This window comes from Pleurodeles waltl, chromosome 8 (assembly GCF_031143425.1).
Source record: "Pleurodeles waltl isolate 20211129_DDA chromosome 8, aPleWal1.hap1.20221129, whole genome shotgun sequence".
NCBI classification, from domain to species: Eukaryota; Metazoa; Chordata; class Amphibia; order Caudata; family Salamandridae; genus Pleurodeles; species Pleurodeles waltl.
In genome coordinates this window covers 1,264,151,626-1,264,171,178 of record NC_090447.1, presented here as the reverse complement: position 1 = coordinate 1,264,171,178, position 19,553 = coordinate 1,264,151,626, and the positions used below count along the sequence as shown (strand labels likewise).

At 41.2% G+C, this 19,553-nt stretch overlaps 1 protein-coding gene across 1 annotated transcript in view; it reads right to left on the bottom strand.

Moving 5' to 3' along the window:
• Positions 1 to 435: 435 nt before the first annotated feature.
• The window catches only part of UBL3 (ubiquitin like 3), a 306,602-nt gene continuing 287,484 nt past the window's right edge, over positions 436 to 19,553 (bottom strand). The window contains exon 5 of the mRNA XM_069202196.1: positions 436 to 2,149. Coding sequence (XP_069058297.1) covers positions 2,097 to 2,149 — 53 coding nt within the window. The 3' untranslated portion in view covers positions 436 to 2,096. The remainder of the gene's footprint in view (positions 2,150 to 19,553) is intronic.

Sequence of the window (19,553 nt, the reverse complement as noted above, 5' to 3'; positions counted from 1 at the left end):
AAAGTGCATAAGGTGACTTGGTACGACCACCTATGCTGAAAAAGGGAAATGCTGAGTTCTCCATATTGGGATGTCGTTACAGATGACAACTTTACAGAGATGCAACAGCCGGTGTCTTAACCAATTGAATTTTGGTTTGCGAACATGCATCGTCTGGTAGTGTTAACTCCAGCTGTAACTAATGCAATACCATGCCTTCCAGTGCAAGCAGGTAACTTTTTTGTACACTGCAACGTCTGACCGACCGTTGAATGAAACATTACGTTTTGTTGGCCTGGAGCAATCAAAAGAAATAAAAAAGATTTATTTTATCCATCAACATTGATCAAGAGCTGTCTTTTAGCTCCCAGAAAGAAAACTGCAAGAAATTTAATTTTATACTTCAATGAACTTGTCAATATTACCCCAGTTACAAGCATCACAAGGCTGACAAAGTGCACTACCAATATTCTTTTATTTAGTTTACAGAAGAATCAGTACAGGTTGCAGAAAGAAAATGTTTAGTGCTATTTACAATTGGTTTTAAAACTTTGTTCTATACAAATTTAATTCCAACAAGGATGAACAATATATCTGTAAGACTTACTGCATATAAAGCATCTTGTCAAAGCAATACCAGTGAATAAAATAGCCTGATTACAATTATATATGCTGCTGACCATACATAACACATTTGTCAGGGTTGTGGACAATTTCTATTAAGTTTACAGAACACAAAGTCAGCCTAGAACTTTGAATTTATTTAAAAGGTTACAGCTTTTAATATGGAAGATAATTCTATTATGCTATAGGCCAGTCTATTTTAAGAACTATAGTTATGCATTTCATAGGATTTTATTAAATATATTCTACACATCTGTAATTTCAACCAGGGAGGGTGCCTCCCTGGTGGAAAAAATATAAAAAGTTTAATATTTTTACAGGTTTAGATGAAACTATGTCATGCTTTAGTGCTGTGCAAATTTCTTGAGCATATTTTTCAAATTACGTGTAAAAAAAAAAGGATGGGGTGGTTGTTTACTTATTCGCGCCATTTTGTTTTTAAAAAAAAAAATCAGTTTCTGGTTTTAATGCAATTGCAAGCACTAATACAAATGCAGGTTACATAAAGAAACCGAAGGAGAACCACAGAAGTCCGTTTAAAAAAGCATGACATGGGATACAAGGGTACAGATGAGAAGAGGAAGTACGGAAAAACACCAATTCTTGATATTAAGTTCAAATACAGAACCTTGATAAGTAAAGGAGGTCATCTAATATATAAGCACAATAATAAAAGCCCGAGAGCTACAGGAAATTACCCCTCCCATATTAAGGCTTGGAAAAGCACTCTCCGCAGGTTTGTGCTATGAACATGCACCCCGACTGATGGCGGAAGGAGGAGTGCCCCAGAAATGGGATAAAGAAATTCAGATTCGACAGCCCCCCTCTGCAGAGTGCTCTTAAACGGCAGGCACATTTCGTCTTCTGTTCATCCGAGGGAAGAGATATCGCATTGTCATTCTCGGTTTATTTAGCCTTTTATGCAGGGATGGCCAGCACGGCTGAAGTAGGTAGGATATTCCCTTCGCTTTGTACTTTTTCTTTCAGATGACTGCTAATGAGCTCCTTTTAATTACGGAATAGTTCTGCACTCCAGTGTAGAATAACACATCATATATAATTCATAGCCGTCTTGTACAGACCTCTGTTGGCGAGAACCGCGGTGTTAACCAATTAGTTTAGTGAAAATTGCACCTAGAAAGCCTGGACTGGTTAATTCTGGTTACTGAAGATGCCTGTTGCCGCCCGACGACCTCTGCTGTGGAAGGTTTCCTTGTTCCCACGGAGACACTGACTGCAGTCCATCAATAACTGGTGTACTACGAGATTATTCACCACAAGCAAAACAAAAGGAAGCAAGGCAGAACGAGAAGCATCCTTTTACCTCGCCCTGGGTTTAGACTAGAGAATGACGTGTGATATTTCCGGTTCATGGCGTCACAGACAGGCTGTCGTCCGGTGCGTCTCTGAAGCAATGGAGGGGCTCTTCTAATCCAGCAGCATGAAAGACGAGACTATATTACATCACACTTAGCAGACACACTGCACAGTGTTTACAGGATTACACAGCAATTACTCTCGCCTGTCTTTTCACGGTTCCTCTGCCCTGCAGACAACAAAAAACAAAGGCAGTTTATTAAATAAAAATGGGAAAAAATGCAGCAATGTACTCTTAAATTCGCACTTCAAAGTTTTTAACAGTTCACATTTCATAACAGACAGCACCAAAACTCTATAAAGTGGCTGCATACTTTAAAGCCAGGCAGATCTATTCCTCTGCTGTCGAAGACCCCCACTCCCCTCAGGAGCATTATTGACGTTATTCTACTGTCACCATTTCTAACTTTTACCCATCGGAAACCGACCTCTCCCTTGACCATTCCTCCATCCTCTACAACCACTCTTTTCTCTTGCTCCTTGCACATCAGCTGCCTCTACCACCCCCATTTCCAGGAGATAATTCTGAACTACCACGAACGTGCTCAGGAATCTCATTGCCAAAGACACACTTCTTGTTTTTCTGCTCTTAAAATTCAGAGATGGAAATCTTCAATAACACTTTAGTACCACTGCACAGACCAATATTATGGGTCTTATTATGAGTTTGGTGGACGGTCTTGGCCGTCCGCTGAACTTCCGAGGGGGAGGTTGCTGCCATAGTGGCTGCCTCCCCGACAGGCCCATTATGAGCTTCCCACTTGGTTGGTGAGTGGAAACCTGAGTTTATGCCCAGCGGGCTGACAGGAAGCACCCTACAGCATTGTCTCTGGCACATAATCGAGTCTGTGGCAAAACTGTAGGATGCAGGGTGCACCAGCACCCTAGCAATGTTCACTGTCTGAACACTGCGACTGTGCTGGCCAGTGGGGCCCCTGCACTGCCTATGACAAGTGCATTGCCAGTGCAGGCCCCCTCTCCTGGGGCCCCCTTCACCCGTTCTCCGCCAGCCTTTTCATGGCGGTAAAACCGCCATGAAATCACTGGCAGAGAACAAAATCGTAATCCCCAGGGTAGCACTGCTTGTAGCGTTGCCCTGGCGGATTAGGACCGCCATGACGACTAATCCTGGTGGTCCGACCATGGCACAACCGCTGCGGTCATAATGTGCCATTTGGACTGCCGCATTTGGTGGCGGTCTGTACGCCACTGTGAGTTTGGCAGTCAAGAGACCATCAAACTTGTAATGAAGCCCTATATCGTCAATCCAAAAATAAGCAACCTCAGAAAAACTCACCAGTGAACCCACCTTAGCAGGTGGTGGAAATGCAATTCTCCATCCCTGGATATTTCATTATTTCACAAGGTCGCCACTGACCCCCCTTACCCCAATACACCTTACATGGCACATGCAGCTTGGGCAAGACCAGTAGCAAGGGGTGGGAATCCCAACGTATAATACAGCTGTCACACACATTAAATGTTTAGTTATACAAATGTAAAAGATGTTTTTTAAGGAAGTTCTTTAAAGTTGTGGTGGGTATGACAATTGAAATGACTAACTCAAAAAGGACATATTATTCTCCAGTAAGGTATAACAAAAGCTTCAGCAGATATTGGATCACCGTTTTACAATAAGTTTCAGTTCGAACACTACAGACAAGAAAAGGCTGGTATTAGAAAAGAGTGAATGAAGTATTTTAAAGGTAAACACATCTACTGCATTTGTTATGTGTTAAGGTATTGACGTTCAATTTTCTTGTGTTCTGATTTGCAACAGATATACTTCTGCTCATATTCTATGCAAGAAGTGTGTATAAAAAAAAACTTGATTTTGGGAATGAGCCAGATTTTGGAGCCTTCCTTTACCAGGGATGCTGCCCATTTATTTACTGATTTTGCTGCTCATTTGGGACATAGAATAATTTCTGATTTTTACATACTCTGTAAAACTCTGCGTCTGAAAGCCTTCATGGCATTTATTCTGTATCATCTATTCTGAATTTTGTAATAAAATGCTTTATCTTTTTACTGATCTAGATTCTAGAATTCCGTTATTCAGCGGGGTCTATTAGTGTTTAAATTGTTTACTCTGCTAATTTGATTATTAGGGAGGTGCCTTAAGGCAGGGACACATTGTCTCATGAAACTGAGATTTGACACCGTCTACAATTTAGTAACCCATGGGAGAAGTGAATAAGATGCATTTTTGGTGTCTTAATTTCGGGGTGCAGTTTTGCTCCTAAATCTCAGTCATCTGTTTTGATCTTAGTTGAGAATTTCAACCTGTACATTTAATTAAACCCTTATTAATTTCAGTTTACAAAGGCACACCTTCACTATAGTAAAAATAGTGAAATGACTTAATCTGATATCTAACATCGGTATAGGGACTGATCTTGTGGAAAACTCACGGAAATGGAAATCCTGCATGTTTGTATAGCTACTGTGGCAACACAGAAGAATGTTGTTTTACAGTATACAAAGAGCAATGTGTAAAAACGAAATGTGCCATGCATTTTGGAGTCTTTATTCAAAAGTGAATTGTGATGCATAGAAATATAATTTCCTTATCCAGAAACTCCAGTGATATGGCCCAGTGTCTGGAAAATCACATCTTAATGTAGATAGGATTTCTTCACCAATAAGCATCGGATTCTCTCTGAGAAGGCATTGTTAATTGTAAATAAGGGCTTGACAATAAAAGGCTTAAATTAAGTCCCCTTATTGATCCAGACTCTACTGATGTATCTGCTAACGCACGGGCAGTTACTGCAACTTGATGAATAAGATTTGTTGATGAAAAAAGCTCACTTACTTCAAATGATGCTTTGTTTTTTGGTGTTTACTTATAACTTGAAAAACCACAATTAAATAATAAGTGGGAAATCTACAATTAGTTGCAACAATGTATCTGGGGGTTCATATGACCAGTCACCTATGACTGAGTTAAAGGCACGTCACATGGTGGTGGGGGACAAACATATTCCCTGACTCTAGCCCCTATAGAAAAGGGGAACACCTTAAAGTATGTTGAGCATTACTAGTCTTATATTTATTTTTTAATAAATAATGAGAAGTGGAGTGTTAAGTAACATTCATTTTTTCAAGTGGACTACAGTGCTTCGTATTCCTTCAGTCTAATCAACTCCTCATCCACTATACTTGCCGTCAGGATGTATCAGGGCTCGAAAAATTCACTCGACCACTCGCGTTGGCGGGTCTTATTTGATTAGGTCCAGCTTACTCCTACTCATCTGTTCTGGCGATTTGACACTGAACAGGTGTTCTGTTCAGTTGAAAAGTGGAGGGGCAATGAAAGATGCCTTTAAATCTTTTCTTTTGTCACATTTGCTCTGTGTTCACAGACAGAGGTCAAAAGTCAGTTTTTCTTACACTTAATTGTCCTTCTGACTGCAGAGTTCCAGGACTTTGTAGGGTGAACTGTGTGACCTGCTGCTTAGAAAGTAAAATAAAAGGAGATAGAGTGTCCGTTTTTTTCTAACACACAACATTTAAATGACTAAGTCAACTGAGCAAACATTTCAAAATATATTTCAGTAGTTGTGAAAGCCCTTCTTTATATTTCTGTGAGATGAAAAAATATTTTAATAGGATGAAAACAAATCAGAATACTTTACATTTTAATGTGCAAAGGATATGTTTTCTGAAACCCAATTTTCATCGATTGGTAATACACTATAGTTTTATCAGTAAAGCTGCAAGTTAGTGGAGAGGATTTTGGATATTTCTTGGAAAGTTACTGTGTGTAGATGACAATATGTTACCACATCATGATTTAGTAATATATTAATTAAAATTGAGTGTTTACACAAACTGAGAAATATTCCTGCCCTGATGTCAATGTTGTTAGTAAACTCAAAAAAGTCCTAGGTTATGTAGGCTAGACCTCATGGGTATGTGGGCTAGATTCTTATGATGCATGCAGCAAACTAGTCTACTTAATCAAACAAAAGAGTTTTTTTTGTACAGCAGAAATGCTGAGCTCACATATTTGAAGGTGCAATCATATGTGAGAATTAAGAAAAAGGTGACTCTGTAAACTATTTGCCTAGGATCACACAATTTGAGACGCGTTAACGGGTCAAGTACATTACAGTTAGGTCGAGTAGATTATTTAAGTTACCCGACCTGCAGGTCTAATAAAATTTTTATGATTTTTCTAGCCCTGTGTGTGTTACTTCACCGCTGGCACCCACTGGCAATCACATGTGGTATTATCCATTTAGTGTCCCACCTAAGGGTTGGACTGCTGGTGTAACTCTGAGAGCACAGATTACTCCTTACCACCTGCAATAGTGCTTTGCTGTTAAAGTGCAAGTGTTACACTCAGGAGGGTAATAAACAAACAGGGATATGCTGAGGGGACTAAGGCAACTAGTGGTAGGGTAGAGAGAACAGAGTATTTGCTACTGAAGAGTCTCTGGAAGATTCCAAGTGTTCGTGGCTAGTACAGAAGCTGTAGCAGAGGCTCTAGGGAAGAGACTGACCACCGTTGAAAATGTACTGCAAGGAACAGAATCCAAGACAAATCGTTGACAAGTATTCAAGATTGTTGCCAGTTCCACTCTTCAAATCCATGTTGAAGTATTTGGAGGACACTGTGAGGGCCCCTAACAGCCACTTTCTTGGTGGTGCTGGTACTCAAATAGGATGAACAGATAAAGGGTGTTAAGCAATGTTTCCTGAGTGAGGTGTTATTTTAATCATAAGCCTCCTGACTCCCCACAAAAGGGCTTCTGAGTAGTGATGGGGGGGGGGGGGGGAGAGCTTTCACACAGTTTGGAAATTCAAGGAAGCAGGAATCAGTCTTTTTTTTTTAAATCAAACTATCTTAATTCGGGGACCAGTTTTTATGGAAGCAGGCCTGAGGAGCAATGCACATTTTTGGATTTTTTGAAGTGTGCAATTAAATTATGTGTGCCACATCACACAATAGAGGTCACAAGATCTGTTGGTCATAAAGAGCAATTTTGCATCCATGGGAGAAGATGCATGGTTATAATTTTCTGGCAAGCACCATCTTTTCCTGAAGGCAAAAACAGTCTTTTCGCGGCCTGAAACACACTGTGGCTATTTTGATTGCAAACTGTTAAAAATAAAAGGCCCTTAGCAGAGGCTAGAACTTGATTATGGTGAAAGATCGTTTTAGTGTTATGACAGCATTTGGTCCAATATAATATATACCTCAGGGTAGCGGGAGAGGAGTGTTCCTCTTCTTTTAGCTAAATTGAGGTACCATACTACAGGGAGTGCAGAATTATTAGGCAAATGAGTATTTTGACCACATCATCCTCTTTATGCATGTTGTCTTACTCCAAGCTGTATAGGCTCGAAAGCCTACTACCAATTAAGCATATTAGGTGATGTGCATCTCTGTAATGAGAAGGGGTGTGGTCTAATGACATCAACACCCTATATCAGGTGTGCATAATTATTAGGCAACTTCCTTTCCTTTGGCAAAATGGGTCAAAAGAAGGACTTGACAGGCTCAGAAAAGTCAAAAATAGTGAGATATCTTGCAGAGGGATGCAGCACTCTTAAAATTGCAAAGCTTCTGAAGCGTGATCATCGAACAATCAAGCGTTTCATTCAAAATAGTCAACAGGGTCGCAAGAAGCGTGTGGAAAAACCAAGGCGCAAAATAACTGCCCATGAACTGAGAAAAGTCAAGCGTGCAGCTGCCACAATGCCACTTGCCACCAGTTTGGCCATATTTCAGAGCTGCAACATCACTGGAGTGCCCAAAAGCACAAGGTGTGCAATACTCAGAGACATGGCCAAGGTAAGAAAGGCTGAAAGACGACCACCACTGAACAAGACACACAAGCTGAAACGTCAAGACTGGGTCAAGAAATATCTCAAGACTGATTTTTCTAAGGTTTTATGGACTGATGAAATGAGAGTGAGTCTTGATGGGCCAGACGGATGGGCCCGTGGCTGGATTGGTAAAGGGCAGAGAGCTCCAGTCCGACTCAGACGCCAGCAAGGTGGAGGTGGAGTACTGGTTTGGGCTGGTATCATCAAAGATGAGCTTGTGGGGCCTTTTCGGGTTGAGGATGGAGTCAAGCTCAACTCCCAGTCCTACTGCCAGTTCCTGGAAGACACCTTCTTCAAGCAGTGGTACAGGAAGAAGTCTGCATCCTTCAAGAAAAACATGATTTTCATGCAGGGCAATGCTCCATCACACGCGTCCAAGTACTCCACAGCGTGGCTGGCAAGAAAGGGTATAAAAGAAGGAAATCTAATGACATGGCCTCCTTGTTCACCTGATCTGAACCCCATTGAGAACCTGTGGTCCATCATCAAATGTGAGATTTACAAGGAGGGAAAACAGTACACCTCTCTGAACAGTGTCTGGGAGGCTGTGGTTGCTGCTGCACGCATTGTTGATGGTGAACAGATCAAAACACTGACAGAATCCATGGATGGCAGGCTTTTGAGTGTCCTTGCAAAGAAAGGTGGCTATATTGGTCACTGATTTGTTTTTGTTTTGTTTTTGAATGTCAGAAATGTATATTTGTGAATGTTGAGATGTTATATTGGTTTCACTGGTAATATTAAATAATTGAAATGGGTATATATTTTTTTTTTGTTAAGTTGCCTAATAATTATGCACAGTAATAGTCACCTGCACACACAGAATCCCCCTAACATAGCTAAAACTAAAAACAAACTAAAAACTACTTCCAAAAATATTCAGCTTTGATATTAATGAGTTTTTTGGGTTCATTGAGAACATGGTTGTTGTTCAATAATAAAATTAATCCTCAAAAATACAACTTGCCTAATAATTCTGCACTCCCTTTATAGCCTGTTCAGTAATGAGGTAAGATACGGTATTTGCTGTTTGTAATTATATGTGACAACCTGGGCAAAACCCTCAATCTTCTGGTTTTGAATAACATTAGTTAAACGAAAGAAAAGTATTTAATGGATCATACTTGCCTGCCAGACCCAGGCACAAAGTGGGCAGTGGGAGGCGGCGAGCACCTTTATTCTGACCTGGATATCTAGAATAGTTGTGCTCTCTGGACTCCCTGGATATCTTGGTTGGAACATGCATTGTTATTTTGCCTACTTCGCTTGGATCTTGATTTTAGTTTGTTATTGTGGTGTTTTCATTTGGTTCAGGTTGGTTCTAGCGACTCTGATATATTAATCTTGTGTGCTAATGGCTTCCCCGAGAACATCTTCAACCCTGATCAAGAAAGTGAAGCATTTAAGAGGGCGTCATTGATACGGCCGGTTGTGTCAATCACATTAAATGACGGAGCAGAGTTGCGGTGTATCCAGTGATTTCTGTTCTGAAACGAGCGGCGGAGGCCACTGTCTATGGGAGAAACTTCTAACAGTGTTTGAAGGGGAAATAATGCAAATATGTCCGATTTGGTACATATGGACATATTTCTAGCAGTTCCAGCTGTACTGTACATTAAGTTTTGTTCAGAAAGTGACTCAGAAGAAACCATTTCCCGCAGTCTTCAAAGGGAAGGAAGTGTTCAGACTGTGGAGAAAATAAGTGACATCACAACTGATGTAGCAGGTTGAACATTTAAACTTACTGGTAGAGATGGAAGAGCTGGATGGTGACTCACAACACGTAACTTTTTCACTGAAATAGTGTGAATGGCTGCTTGAGGACTTTTTTTATGCAAAGCTACGGGTACCTGAGTGAACTCTTGCTCTGTTAAGAGACAGTCTGGTTTATAAAGTTTGTGCACGAAACAAAGTGGGCATTAAAGTGTTTACTTTAGTAGAACCGAAATTGAAAGGGGATATGTCCAAATTCACCAGGGCATTTGATGAGAAGCTTTGGGAGCTCAAGCAGTCTCCTGAAGCAACCTGTTTCCAGTAGCACACAATGTGCAGCCCGTTTTCCATCTGATAAGGGAACCCAATCTAGAACAGGAGTGATTCTTAGATGGAAACATCATTTACGGCCATTGGTGTATGTTTTCACATGCAAGGGTTCTCGAACAGCAACATGCATAATTATGTTATGGTTATTAGGTATGTGGAGTAGTAACTGCCTGGGCTATGGAATAAAGACACTGACCATGTTTCAGGTGCATACAGTCAGATCACAGGCGCTGCAGATGAATGGGGACAAGCCACTGAACACTATGGCACCCGGACATATTTTTTAATAAAGTGAGTAAGAGATGATCAACAGAAACTGCGCTGAGAGGGTGGCTTTGAATTTTTTAAATGTAAGCAAGGCGCTTGGCTAAGGACTGTTGTGGGGTTCGCAGGTTGTGCCTCCTAGGTATTTGGGAAAAAAAATATGTCGGCAACTCATGCTGAGCACCTTTGCTGAACAAGGATCAGTTAAACATGCCATGCTGATGGCAGGCACTACACAGCCAGATAAAGGAAAAAGTCAGGAAATGTATTCAGTTTGCAAGCCTCGATTATCCCCAGTTGACACTGGGGTCTTTGACAAATGTTGGCACTTCACATGTATGTAAACATCTCCATTTTAAGAAGAATTGTGTTCTAGTGGATTCCCTCAGGATTTGAGGGTAGTGGAGGATGAGTGCGTAAAGGAGTTTATAGAGAAAGGAGCTAGTAAAGCATTAATCAGGACCAACTAGGTCCAGATTAAGTCAAAAGATAAAAGAGGATTCTAGAGGGGAATGATGGTAGAACATAATCACAACCCATTAGACTGACCCCAGGAACATGCCTTAGATTATAGGATGAATAACACAGCTAAGGATTGCCCTCAGCTTGCGGTGACTAACACGAGTTTAATGGATGGGTGCTCTACAAAAATATGGCATGAGAATGTAAAAGAACACACCGCACATTATCACAGACCCATCTCTTTTTGTTTTGCTGACAATACAATGTAATTTCCCAGGCAAATATAATTAATGAGAGGGTGAATTATATGGAGCCATGGTAACATGAGCTTATGGTGACTACTGGAGGTCTGGAAATTGATTCTCTGATAGAGTTAGAGTGAACTTGTAGGTTTACACCATGCACTATTACAGGCGGGTCACAATGTGTTTCTCAGGTAACACAATCAGTTAGGAAGGTTAAATATAATTCACAGAAAGTATAAAAGTGCTTGAAGACTCCAGAGCTTGAGGGAAAAAAGCAAGCATTGTACAAACATGGCTTGTGACAAGACCCCACAAAACAAGGAGGAGGGCAACTGAGTGGGTCAGCTGTGGCAAAACGTGTGTTATATTTGGTGTGTTAGATCATGAGTTACAGAGACGTGTGGATGTTCAACAGAATGGTTCAACGTTAAGAAGAATGGAGTATTTGGGGGATGAGTGTAAGGTAAAAGAGGCATAAGTCTTATAGCAATGATGTCTAGGAAAACATACCATAAATGCGACCAGCATGGCTCCAAAATGATGTTGACTAACTTCTTGTTTCTTCCCACGTATTCTTTGACGTGGTCACTGTGTTAGGATTTACAAAGTTAGGTTGCAGTCTGCAGGTCAAATGTGGATTGCTGTATCAGAAGATGTGGACCTTAAAGTGTATGGCACACAGAGTAGTGGGTGGCGACATCGAAAGGATTCATATGCCTGGCTTTTTCGTGCCCATTTTGAGATTCTCGCTCATATGACTGATGGATCACCGCTGGAAGGCCTGAGGATTCCAGAAGACACTGCCTGTGCTACCAGTGTACACCTACCCTACAACAGGTCTTAAAATGTGTATTGCAAAGTAGATGACGGGTGGGATTCATATTGTTCTTCAGAACTTTGTTTCTGTAAAAGTTCTGAAGAAAGACACGGTTTGTTTAGTGAAGGGGTAAATAGTCGTTTTTCACTCAGATCAGAGGATATCTACATATTTCTGAAATTCGGAAGAAAGGTGAGCTTTCAGTGTGTTTGCTGGACATTTTGATAAGACATTCTGTTAAGAATATTTTAGTTGCTGGAGTAACTAAACTCGCAACTGCAGCCACTGTATCTGTAAAACAAAAATTATCTGGGAGAAAAGCACAATCTAATTAGCTATAAAGAAGACTCCACTAGAATAGCTGCTTAGAAAATACTAAGGGCCTGATTACAACTTTGGAGGAGGTGTTAATCCGTCCCAAATGTGACGGATATACCACCAGCCGTATTACTAGTTCCATAGGATATAATGGACTCGTAATACGGCTGGTGGTAAATCCGTCACTTTACCGTCACTTTTGGGACGGATTAACACCTCCTCCAAAGTTGTAATCAGGCCCTTAGTCTCGTTACAATTTCGATGGAATAGGATGGGACATTTACATTACTTGTTTAAATCCCACTAACCAAGGATAAGGTATTTAGCATATATGGTAAACAACACCTGCACCTAGTTTTCAACTTTTAAATGAGACATATCATGCAGACTTAGTATTTATCACACTGAAATCCCCATGTGTTGCATTTTTACAGGTCTTTTTGAGCAATACATTTAGGTAGGTTTGACCTGCTGGAACCTACCTGGGGAAAACTGTGACTGTGATAATTATAAAGCAAATGGTAATTCTATCACTCCATGAACGGCCTACGTTGGTGAGATGCTTAAGTGCCATATTCAAGCCAAGTTAAAATATCTTTTGCTAACAGAAGCCTGGGAAAATCATCTTCCACAATCCGCATTTAAGAAACCTGCAGCGACCACAGTGAAAAAGCTTTCAAGGCTGGATGACTTGACAACGCTAAGCAAGCCTGGGCAAAGATTAACTTTATGCCCCTTGGATCCAGCAGAAATGTATTATTATTTGCACCCATCCGCTCCGACTCAAAGCCACATTTGTAGCTCTGAGACTGGAGGAATGGGACATGTGGAGCCGTCAACCCTCCATGGTGGATCTCGGCAACTCAAAGTGCAACGTGCCGCCTTTGCGGCTTGGGCGCGGAAACGGTCATTCACATTCTTTCCATCTTCCCTACGCTGCTTTAGCTGAGAAGAAAGTTGCTCCATAGCGACCTTGTTTGCTTGGGAGTTTGCAACTGCAGTCAGGCTATAATTGAGTGCCTGAATCCATAGAACACCACCTTAAATATTAAAACACCCAAATTCTGCCAGGCCACAGCAACACAACTGGGGCCCGTTTGTACCACCAATGCTTCAGAGCCACAGCCTTAAACCTGCTTACAGCATGATACAGCTGCCATCAAACATCTGAAGTCTTGCATGGACACTACAAGGCTGCCTGCTTGAATCCAGAGAATACCACTTTAAATGTTAAAACAATCAAATTCTTTCGGGGGCAGCAACAAAATTGGGACCGGTTTGCACTACCGATACCTCCGAGTCAGGGCCCTAAACCTGCTTACAGCATGATACATCTGGCATCAAACATCGGAAGTCTTTCATGGACACTACACAGCTGTTGCTGCAATACGCAGCTTGAACCTAGCGTACATTACATCAAAAAGCTATAAGCCAACACTAGTGCTCAGGCCAGTGTATAGCTGCTATTAAAATAATTTAAAGCACTTTCTGGATACTCTGTTTCCCCAATCTCTTTGCACACTGCACTTTCTACTCACATTGGCCTAAGAATGAATATTATGATGAGACCGCAACCAACGCCTGAAACCCCCAGGGGCACTCTTGTTGCTGCACCCGTCCTTTTGTCAAATCATACTCATTCTCAAGGCAAAGAATAAACGCTCTGCAGAATGCTATGACCCACCTGTCAGTGTATTCTGGTGTCAATATGTGTCCATCCTGAATTGACTAACAAACATTTTCTGGTAATGCTAAGTGCTTGACCAATATAGATACTTTGCCTTGTCAGTCAGACTTTAATCTCCCTCCATCTGAGCCTAGCGGCAATTTCAATGCACTAACCACCATCCCCAACTGTTTTGATGTATACTGATGAACTCCATGGCCCTAATTCATCTCTCATGGGGTCCGATAGCTCATTTTATGTTAGTAAAAATACTTTATGTTCTATTTTTAAAACTGATTATGGTGAATTGGTTTTAACGAGAAATGTTTTGTAAAGTTTTTAATTAATTGTACAATAAAGTTGAACAGCTGGCAATTCTCTGCCCTATGCCAAGTCCAGTCTGTACAGGGTTTGGAATTTAGCCATGAACTTGCAATGAGGATCATTGTTTTTACTGCAGAGCTCACAAATATTATCTGGATTGCAATATTTAATACAGCCTTCTAGTGTTTCATAACAAATTAGCATTCCTGAAAATCAAACCTGATCAATGACACTGAAGAAAATAAGGATTCTTGGCAAACTGGGCGACAATGGCCCCTAAACAATACTGTGTAGAGAAAATCATAGAATCACTGCCTTGTTGATTTTGGATTACTCACTGTCTAGTTTGGAGTGGTCTACTTACATTGCTTCAGAATCAATGAATTGGTTATCTGAGAAAATATATATATATTTTATAAATCGTATGACAGATTCGTAGTAACTGTTGCTGAACGTTAAACTTCGTAGCAAATTTTAAATTAGTTGAGTAAACTTAAAATGATATATGAATTGTGATCATTGAGTGTGACTGAAAAATACACGCTTTCTTTTTGACTGAGCAGTAGTGTCTTTGCAATATGTTAAAACATTTGTATTTCTAAAATAAGATGTCAGGCTGTGAGCTGTTTAATAACACTGGAATATTGAATATGGTATCAAGCATGCTCTATCTTGAAGAATGCAAGTCTAAAGAAGGCATCAAGCAGGGCTCTATTTTACCTCAACGATTTTATATATGGACTGTCCATGGGACTTGGTAATTCCATCTCCAAAGACAATGGTCCCATTGGTTAAAAAATGGCTGATAATGCACATAATTTTCCAGTTTTACATTACCTTCAGAAAAATGAAATTCATGGAATGTGGTGATATATAAATGTCAACTGCTGCAGTACCAACATTCTCTGAAGCTAGGTATCGCACTTATTAATAATCCACAAAGATAAAGCCCAGAATAGGTTCACCATAAGTATGTAGGGAGCGAAAAAGCAACACAAACTAGACTTTTTGCTTTATAGCCCCCAAAGCTTATGCTGGCTGTGTGCCTCCGAATGTAGAAGAAGCAGCAAAAAATGATTCACAGGTAACTAAATAAGAATGCAGAAGGCCTTTACTTGAGTTGGATGTCGTGACCAAATGTGATCACTTATAAGACACAGTAGTCACATAGTGAAGGAAACACGATAAGAGAACTAAAAGGCAGCCTCTCTCTTGAAATAATGCTTTCGTCGACCTCTGGAGATGGCAGCAAGCAGTGAAACTCAGATCTTCTGGGCAAACAGGATCTCATGTTCTATGGAGAACAGTCAAAAACTGAAACATGACTTGTTCCTGCGAAATACTGCAGGGTATATACATGGGAGAGAGGAGTCCTGAGTATTAAAGCATTGCCATTATAGCACAAATGAATTCAGAACCCACAGACTAAGAGATGCAGGTCGGATAGGATGTATGACAGTACAAACTGTGCTATTTGCTCAACTATTATAAATGCTGCCTTGAAAGTCAGTTTTAAAGACACTGAAGATGTCAAGCTCTAGTCCTAAAATGCCAAACCAGTTGTCAATTATTCACAGACAGATCTTGAATATCATTGTCAAAGAGGCTGCGATACAGGCAGTTCCACAAGAAAAATTGAACATTGTCGGGCAGCTGCTTGTGTTCGCTAGAGTTATGAGACGTTTCCCAAATTCCAAACAATATTTAGTGAATTAATGCTTTATTTTTGTGTTTGTGTTGTGTTTTAGTTACGTTCTTAAGAATGTAGGTGTCTGGGCATTCTGGAGATGTCAGTTACCGCTTCCTCTCCAGTGTGGCTGGACGCTAGGTCGCTTTGCTGAATAAACTCGCATCTGAAGCTCATTCTGCGAAGGACATCTGTTTGTTACTCACCACAATTTTGGCGACGATGACCCAGGAACGTAGCGACGCGACCTAGGTCAGCCCGGTGCACTGTTCGGCTCTGAACGGACCCTGTTACCAGTCTGGCTCAGGCTGTTGTCGACTGATCTCTTGCCCCCATCTCATTTGTGTGAGTGCACTCTTCTTGGGGCAGAGGAGGATGAGCGTACTCTCCCCGACTAACGAGAGTAGCGCCAAACGTCGGCCGGTCTTGGCCACCGGCACCGATCCGAACTGCCGGCATTGATGAGTGGCCGGCTCGCAGTTTCATTGCCGGCGTCGACCGGCGCACTCTCCTTGCGGAGAGGAGGACCCCGGAAGCATTAACCAGTCTTAGTTAGCGGCATCGTTTTCGGCAGTCGTTCAGGGCTGCCTTCTCTCTCTCTAAGCTCAGAGGTGAGAAGGAGGTGGCTTACGTCAGAGCGCTTTTATTGGATGCACGAGACTTTGGGGAGGAGCTGACACCCTCAGAGTGTGTATTCTCTTGAGGGAAGGAGGAAGTGGTGCACAGAGAGCATCTTGAGGAGAGAAGGAAGTGATGCACCAACAGATTTGAAGTTCCGATGCTTCTGTGCCCAAAGTGTGTAGTGTTGTGGCGTGCCTATAAATTTTTAAGGTTTTGTTTCGACTTCTGTACTGATTATCTGAACATTCTATTTTAGTACTTATTGAGAGGTATTCAAGTTTCACTTTTATTGTTTGGCAGCTTATAGTTGCAATGGCTACTCAGACCAATATTTCCCCACCACCATTATTTTTACCACTTCCAGGTACACCATCTCTTCCTCAGGAAGATTGGATAGAAATGCTTGATAATTACATTGTTGCTTTGGATGGATAAGGTTTTTCGCCACAAAGAAAAAAAGCTATTCTTTTGAGTACTTTGGGGTGTGAAGGTCAACGAATCCTTAAAATACCTACCTCCTTCCATGGGACACAATGTTCAGCCTATGGATGACGTATTTAGAGAAGCCATTAAAAGGTTGGAGAACAGGTTCGCCAAGGAGACTAATCTTGTACTAACTAGATATAAATTTTATACTCAACTCCAGGATCACCATGAGTCTATAGATGATTTTGTGTCAAGGTTGAGAGAGTTGTCTGTCAAGTGCAGGTTTGGAACCATGACAGATGAACTAATACGGGATCAACTCATTGTTCAGTGCCGCAATAAGAAAATTCAGGCGAGGCTATGGGCGGCAAAGGATCCCACGTTACAAGAAGCAATTGACCTGGCAAAAGTGATTGAGGAATCAGGACGCTGTATAAAAGAATTAGAAGGGAAAGAGAAAACTGTGGATGTTATGGCTTTGTCAAGTGACTCTACAGGGTCTCAACAGGAAACTGGAGGTGTACCAAAGAAAGGGGTGTATACCAAGGGCAAGGGGAAAGAGTGCTCTCGTTGTGGGAGTACTTATCATTCTGGGGACTCCAGGAAATGTTTTGCCGTTAATAAGGAGTGTCACAAGTGTGGCGGTAGGGGACATTATGCTCGTGTGTGCAGGGAGAGTAGTAGATTCGCTAAAGAGCCTAAATCGAGTATAAACATTGTGGAAGAATGCTATGAATCTACTTGTGAAGACAGGATACTTGTAGCTGAAAGTGATTTGACCATGAGAGAGTATGAGAGTGAACGTAGATGCTCTAGGCCTTCGGCTCTTTTCTCTATTGGAAAGATTGAAGTAAATCTCATGGTGGACTCGGGTTCATTGTACACCATAATCCCTGAGAGCCTTTTTAGATGCCATTGGAAGTATGAGAAATTGTTACCTAAAGACATATCCCCGGGTGGGTATCAAGGGGTAGAAATTCAATTGCTTGGTTACATGTTGAAAGAAATTCAATTTGGTAAAAGGAAAGTTCTTAGGAAAATCTATGTGGCGGTTGAGGGTCCACCTATCTTGGGATGGATGCATCAGTTCGATCTCCACATTGTCATTAGTCCAAGAGCATCCAATCAGGTTTTGTTGATAGAAAATATACAATTGGAGGACATTTTGGAGGGAGCCAAGGATGTTTTTAAAAAAACATTAGGATGCCTGAAGGGCTATGTGCATAAAATAATGTTGAGATATTATGCCCACCCAAGTCAACACAAAGTTTGTGGTGAGGGATGAAGTCAAAAAAGTAATCAGCAACATGTTGGCAGAGGGTACTATTGAACCTATTGAGGTTTCGCCATTGATTTCTCCGGTTGTCATTACACGTAAATCGGATGGGAAGGTGAGACTATGTGTGGACTTGAGGTCTGTAAATCAGAATATTGTGGTGGATACTTACCCCCTGCCTAATATTAATGAGTTGTTAACAGCGGTTAAGAATGGTAGGTTTTTCTCTAAATTAGATTTGAGAAATGCTTATCATCAGATTAGACTTCATCCTGAATCCAAGCACATTACGGCGTTTGTCACTCTGGAAGGCACCTTCCAATTTACCCGTATGCCTTTTGGTCTGGCATCCACTAAGAGTATGTTTCACTGTATGATGGCTAAGATTTTTGGGGATGTAAAAGATGTATTATTTTTTCAGGATGATATACTTGTTATGGATGAAACGGTTGATGAGCATAATATCACACTCAGAAAAGTTCTTAAGATCATTGGTGAGGCAGGCTTAAGTTTAAATAGAGAGAAATGCACTTTTCTGGTGGAGGAAATTGATTACTTAGGGTACTCTATCTCTAAAGGGAGTATCAAACCAAAAAGGAGTCTATTAGAGGCCATAAGGTTGGCACCGGCACCAGCTGATAAAGATCAATTAAGGTCTTTTCTGGGACTTGTGGAATACTACTCCAAATTCGTGAATACATTTGCAAGTAAGACTGAAGATTTACGGAAATTGTTGAGGAAAGGAAGTAAATTTTGTTGGACCAGTGAGCAAACGAGTTGCTTTGACAAAATCAAAAATGAAATTTGTGACGCAGGTATTCTATCTGCTTTTGACATTGATCTGCGTTCTATTTTGACGGTAGATGCCAGCAGTACTGGTTTAGGAGCTGTGTTATCACAAATGCATGGGAGTCAGGAGAAAACGGCTGCATTTGCATCTCCAACTTTGACCCAGACAGAACGCAATTATTCAGTAATAGAACGCGAGGCCTTAGCTGCTGTCTGGGGTACAGAATATTTCAGAACATATTTGTGGGGAGTGGAGTTCACTTTGAGGAGTGATCACAAGCTTTTGATAAGGATATTGTCTGCTGGTGGTGCGGGGAAGGGGTCAGCGAGGTTGGCCAGACTTTCTGCGAGGTTACAGGAGTATTTGTATTGCGTTGAGTATGTCCAAGGTTGGAAAAATATCCAGGCTGATTGCCTGTCCAGATTGTCTCTTGACTGGGAAAAGGTTGATGCTCAATCGGTAAGGAGTAGTGATACTGATGATGCTGTGGCCTCCATTTGTGATGTGGTTGAGTGGGGTTTAGGTACGTTTACGCAGGAGGAATGGAAGAGTGAGATGGCTGCGGATGATTGTCTTGGGTATGTTTTCAGACTAGTATCTTTGGGGGCTAGAAGAGAGAGTTCTATTCCATTGTCGGTAAGACTGTTTCTTGGTGAGTTGGACGAATTGTCTTGTTGTGGGGACAGTGTATTGATGTGAGGGGAACGTTTTGTTCCACCTGTTGGGTTAAGATTCAAATTATTTTCACTAGCACATGAGGGCCATTTGGGTCAAGGGATGACGAGCAGGAGGT